This window comes from Homarus americanus, unplaced genomic scaffold (genome assembly GCF_018991925.1).
Source record: "Homarus americanus isolate GMGI-L3 unplaced genomic scaffold, GMGI_Hamer_2.0 scaffold31037, whole genome shotgun sequence".
Classification (NCBI taxonomy): domain Eukaryota; kingdom Metazoa; phylum Arthropoda; class Malacostraca; order Decapoda; family Nephropidae; genus Homarus; species Homarus americanus.
Genome location: NW_024722227.1, coordinates 19435921 through 19441879, shown reverse-complemented (window position 1 = coordinate 19441879; position 5959 = coordinate 19435921). Strand labels below are relative to the sequence as shown.

The following is a 5959-nucleotide window of genomic DNA, read 5'->3' as shown; positions in this document are numbered from 1 at the left end:
ATTCAGTCCTTGAAAGCCTTGATTCCTGGCATTGTTTTCGCCTCTTTGTGGATGTATGTCCGTTCAGGCATGCGCTTCCATAATAATCCAGTTTATCCACATTGAATATTTGCTCAGGCAAATAATTTCCCTCGACGATCACACGATCTAGCTCCTCCTTAAAAGCTTCGGCAGCACCCACATCAGCACTAGCTGCCTCTCCACTCACCTTTACATTATGTTAACTGAAGCGGTTCTTAAATCTGTTAAACCACCCATGCCTGTAGGGTTAGAAGGCTTAAGGGTACACGCTTTTGTATCTGGTCTTCCATCCATATCACAAGTAATTTTTCCATCTCATGAATGGGACCTTGTCTTTTCTTCGTTATTATAGTTCCCTTTATAGGTGCTGATCCTTTCACTACCTCATGAATACATTCCTTGTCCTTCAAAATAGTAGATATGGTCGAGTGCGAGAAGCCCAGGTCGCGTGAAATGGTTGCTACAGGTTTTCCATTTTCATGCTGCATTATTATTTTCATTTTCGTCTCAAAAGTAATTGACTGTCTCCTTTTCTTCTGAGCTCCACCGGTACTCTCACTTGTACACTTTCCAGTCATTCTAAAGTTAATTAGATACGAAAATAATGTCAGTACACAGCGCGATCAGTTGCGGATACAACGACAGCCAAACACCAACTAAGCGCTCTACAGCGTGGGTGCTGTACCCACGCGGCGACCCAAGCCACGGGACGGAAACGTTTCGGTCTAGAAAAGACGCGAGTCATTTGAAAAAAATTTTGGTACCGACTACGGCAGTCGCATGTGCGGGTGGTCTTACCGACTGAGGCAGGTCGTAAGTGCAGGTGGTCGTAGGTCGAGTAGGTCGTAAGTCGAGTAGGTCGTAAGTCGGGGAGTAGTTGTATATATATAAACAATAGTTTGCAATTATTATTTTATATGAGTTTCGAAAATAGAAAGCATTTATAAACACATCATGTTTAATTTATGTAAAAAGTATAAAAACTTTTGGTGAGGAATACTCGCATTTGAGAACTTGAGTGGCAGCCATGCACTACAATTTGTGTTATACTCGCGCTTACGTATTGATTTAATATTTTTATCATGATTACCTAAATAAAACTAATTGTAGACAATGTATTTATGCTAATGCAACAAACCCGACCTTTTTATCTCCAATAGTAAGCTTGCTATGTCTCAATATGTACAATTATCTTATGCGCTCGGAGGGATAAAATAAAAAATCTGCACTTGGCCTGGGCACGCTCATCAGAACACACAATTTACACAACTAATACCTAGTAAAATAAAATAAATTCACAATCTTTCTTCTTTAAATGCCAGGTAGTGACGTGTCCTCCGAATATTACTTATTAAGTAATTATTAGATGTTTTAATTGCCTGTATGTTGGCCTGGCGAATTGGCTAGGAATTAACATACCTAGGTAGCATTTGCTGACATCGCATTCGAGCTATATCACAAAAACTGGCTTTTAGAAAAAACGGCTTTTTTTAAACATGTACACTGTACTTTATAATAGAATAAAGTTCACATTGCAATCACGTGAAATATCATTTTATTGTTAACCCTTAGGCCCGGGGTGACGTTCCAGAACGTCAGCCTATTTTCTCGCCATTTTTTTTTTTTAAGTTTATTTTTTTTCTCGATTTAACGATTTATCTCCGCGAGCGCCCTAAGCCGGGGCTTAGGAGTTAAGCGTATAAAAAAATTTAGTTCTATTCGCGCTTACGTATAGAAAAAATATTACAGTAATACCCCGCTTAACACGGTTTCACTTAGCGCGATTTCACGTATATGCGGTGTCTCGCCAGAGCTGAACTTTCACTTAACACGGATTTTTTCCACATATACGCGCAGAGTGTCCGGCTCGAGAGCTATTTTTAGATTCGCCCCACCCGCCACCCTGCCTGCCTGCCTGTTTTAGCTCATAAAATTCATACAAATTACCCGACCAGAATATAATTTACATTGCTGGAATTCTTACAATTTGGTGATCATTTTGAATATAAACATCATAGATTTTGCATTAGACATACAAATTTTAGATATAATGTTTACTCTGAGTAATTATGTTATCTTTTGTGCAAAATATATGACATTTATATTCAAAATATTCCTGGTCTTACAAGGAATCCAGCAATGTCAATTATATTATCCTAACTTTAGTTTGAGGTATTATTTATTAAAATTTAGTGGTTTTCCCCCAAAAATTTCTCAAAGAGGGAAGAGCCAGCAGTGTACAGTCAACCCTCACTTTACGCGGTCCCACATTCCGCGTGTCCACGTTTACGCGGTGCCCTGCCGGAACCCAGGATGCTCACATTCCGCGGTGCGTGTACCCCTTTACGCGGAGAGCGGCTGGCAAGCCGGGCCATTTTTGGATCCAAACCTCCCGCCATCCGCCATGTTGTGTAAGCGGCGCGAACATGGTGCGCACAAGGTCGCCCAGTCATCAAAACATTACTAGTTCTTCACCTGCCACCCACCACAGCCAACCCAAGTCAGTGATAGTGATAATTATGGTGAGGATATGGACTTATATGGATTTTGGGGGGTTTGACAAAGAGGCCCTGCAAGCCTCTGTGGTGGATAGTGATACAATTGATACAAGTGAGGGCCAATAATCTGCCCTCTGCCTCGGAACCAACCGCCCATCCCCGTGTGCCCAGCCATCTTTTCTACTAATGTAAGTGTTAAAAAACCTAATATTATTGATATTTCTCTTAATTATTAATTGTGTGTGCATACTATCATAAAGTTAAGATAATATTTTTACTACAACATAGTTGTGTGTCGTCAAAAAGTGGAGTTTGGGGGTCGGCCCGGTCTCTATTTCAATTAATCCCATATGTTATGTTATTCACTTTACGCGTTTCTCACTTTCCGCGGTACCCTGTGGGTTACATTAACCGCGTAAAGTGAGGGTTGACTGTAGTGTGAGAAGAGGGGGAGGGAGTTGAGTCCATTATTTGAATGGACATTAACTTGGGGACTGTATTTCTCTATTTCTCTTAAGTATTAATTGTGTGCATGTACCATCATAAAATTAAGATGTTATTTTTACTACAACATAGGTATTGTGTCGGAAAAAGTGGACTTTGGGGGTCGGGCCAGTTTCTATTGGAATTAATCCCATATGTTCTGTTGTTCACTTAGCGCGGTGAAAAGGTTTTCACTTAACACGGTACCCTGTGGGTTTTATTGACCGCGTTAAGCAGGGTACTACTGTACATCGTGATCACTCATATAAAACTGTTTATAGATAATTTATTTGCAATGCTAATGAAACAAATCCCACCTTTTTATCTCAAATAGCAAGCTTGCTATGACTCATTACGTACAATTACCTCTCATGTAGTGCAGTCTAGTGCTGTGAGGCGAGTTATAGGCCTATACCTAAGAGTGTTAAGATGTGAACCAAAACACCTGTTAGTACACATCATATGGCATTAACTGAAGCCTGGGGGTAAAAGGTTCTCCTTCAAAAGTAATGGGCTATTCAAGAATACAAATATTTAAATATGAAAACCTGAAGATAACTTACCAATACAAACAAATAAAAAAGAAGACCAAGTAGTATGCAAGACCAATGACAGCATCTCTCATGTGGGTCTTCAGTTGACCCATGCGGTGAATCTCTGTTGGGTCGTACACTCCAAAGTTCCCGGTTGGCACCTTCACATACCTGAAATCAAGATACAGGTATATTTATTCAAAGTTAATGAGACTGAAGGATTGAGATACTGTATGAAGTCCATTTGTGGCTGAAGAGATGAGTGAATGACCAGTGTGAGATGGTCAACAACAGGTAGTAGGTAGTAGGCAGCTACCTAATAGGGAGGATATTCCAGCCAGAATATAATTTACATTGCTGGAATTCTTACAATTTGATGATCATTTTGAATATAAGCATCATAGATTTTGCATTAGACATACAAATTTTAGATCTAATGCAAGTATTTTGTTTACTCAGAGAAAATATGTTATCTTTTGTGCAAAATATATGAAGTGTATACAGGTGGCCTATCAAAAATCCGGCAACCTCGGGACCTGAGGAGTGCCGGATTTTCGAAAATGCCGGAAAACTGATGGTTATATTTGCTGTATAAGTTTAACAGAAAATGACTACCTTTACAGTCCTTTAAACAAAGAAAATTAAACACTAAAGTTAGGATAATATAATTGACATTGCTGGATTCCTTGTAAGACCAGGAATATTTTGAATATAAATGTCATATATTTTGCATCAAAAGATAACATATTTACTCAGAGTAAACATTATACAGTTGTACCCCACTTAACGCGGTCAATTGAACCCAGAGGGTCCCGCGTTAAGTGAAATCCGCGTTAAGTGAACAACAGAACATATGGGATTAATTCCAATAGAAACCGGCCCGACCCCCAAACTCCACTTTTTGAAGGCACATACCTATGTTGTAGTAAAAATAACATCTTAATTTTATGATGGTACATGCACACAATTAATACTTAAGAGAAATAGAGAAATACAGTCGCCAAGTTAATGTCCATTCAAATAATGGACTCAACTCCCTCCCCTCTCACACTACACTGCCGGCTCTTCCCTCTCAGAGAAATTTTTGGGGGAAAACCACTAAATTTTAATAAATAATACCTCAAACTAAAGTTAGGATAATACAATTGACATTGCTGGATTCCTTGTAAGACCAGGAATATTTTGAATATAAATGTCATATATTTTGCACAAAAGATAACATAGTTAATTTGAGAAAAATTTTTATCTAAAATTTGTATGTCTAATGCAAAATATATGATGTTTATATTCAAAATGATCATCAAATTATAAGAATTCCAGCAATGTAAATTATATTCTGGCCGGGTAATTTGTATGAATTTTATGAGCTAAAACAGGCAGTCAGGCAGGGTGGCGGGTGGGGCAAATCTAAAAATAGCGTCTAATCTCGAGCCGGACACTCACCGCGTATATGTGGAAAAAATCCGTGTTAAGTGAAAGTTCAGCTCTGGCGAGGCACCGCGTATATGATAAAACGCGTTAAGTGAAACCGCGTTAGGCGGGGTAATACTGTATATCTAAAATTTGTATGTCTAATGCAAAATCTATGATGTTTATATTCAAAATGATCATCAAATTGTAAGAATTCCAGCAATGTAAATTATATTCTGGCCGGGTAATTTGTATGAATTTTATGAGCTAAAACATATATCTTCATTAAATAAACAAAGAAATATTTGAAAATGCGCTCTGAAATCTATGCCGGAAAACTGAAGGTTCCGGTTTATCGGTTGCCGGATTTTTGATAGGCCACCTGTATTCAAAATATTCCTGGTCTTGCAAGGAATCCAGCAATGTCAATTATATTATCCTAACTTTAGTCTGAGGAATTATTTATTACTAAAAATGTAAATATACTGTTATAACCCAATCATTTCTCTGGTAGGGAGGGAAAGGTGGGGGTGAGGGGTAGGGAGGGAGGGAGGGACCCAGGGAGCAGGTGGGAAGAGGGGGAGAGGTGGGGTATTTTGAGTGACAGATTGACAGATGGTATTTCGGTAAGTATAATGTAGTCTAATCACCAAGTCATTCACCCATGAGTATGAATCAATTGGTGAGTTGACATTTCCTCTGGGGTGCAGGCAAGGTCAAGCTTGGTCAGCGCAGCTCAGCAACAACAACCTGACGCATTTCCTTTAAGACTCGCCTGACAACTCTCTCTCCCTGGTGTGAGAGAGAGACTATCATATTACCTGTTACCCAGTGAACACCTCACTTAAGTGTTCTCCTATACAAGTGCACTAAGACACTTCCCTTAGCAGAGAAGGTACAATATACTCTCAACTGAACTCAGTACCTGTAAAACTATATTTTTCTACAATAAAGCAAAACCAACAAAGTGTTTACTTCAGCCCTGCCACTTATCAAATCCAGAACTAATATATA

At 39.0% G+C, this 5959-nt stretch overlaps 1 protein-coding gene across 1 annotated transcript in view; it reads right to left on the bottom strand.

Annotated features, from left to right (window-relative positions):
• Positions 1–3565: 3565 nt before the first annotated feature.
• The window catches only part of LOC121862406 (protein cornichon homolog 4-like), a gene marked incomplete at its 3' end in the record, with an annotated part of 53854 nt that continues 51460 nt past the window's right edge, over positions 3566–5959 (bottom strand). The window contains 1 exon segment of the mRNA XM_042360672.1: positions 3566–3706. Within this exon segment, the coding sequence (XP_042216606.1) occupies positions 3566–3706 (141 nt within the window).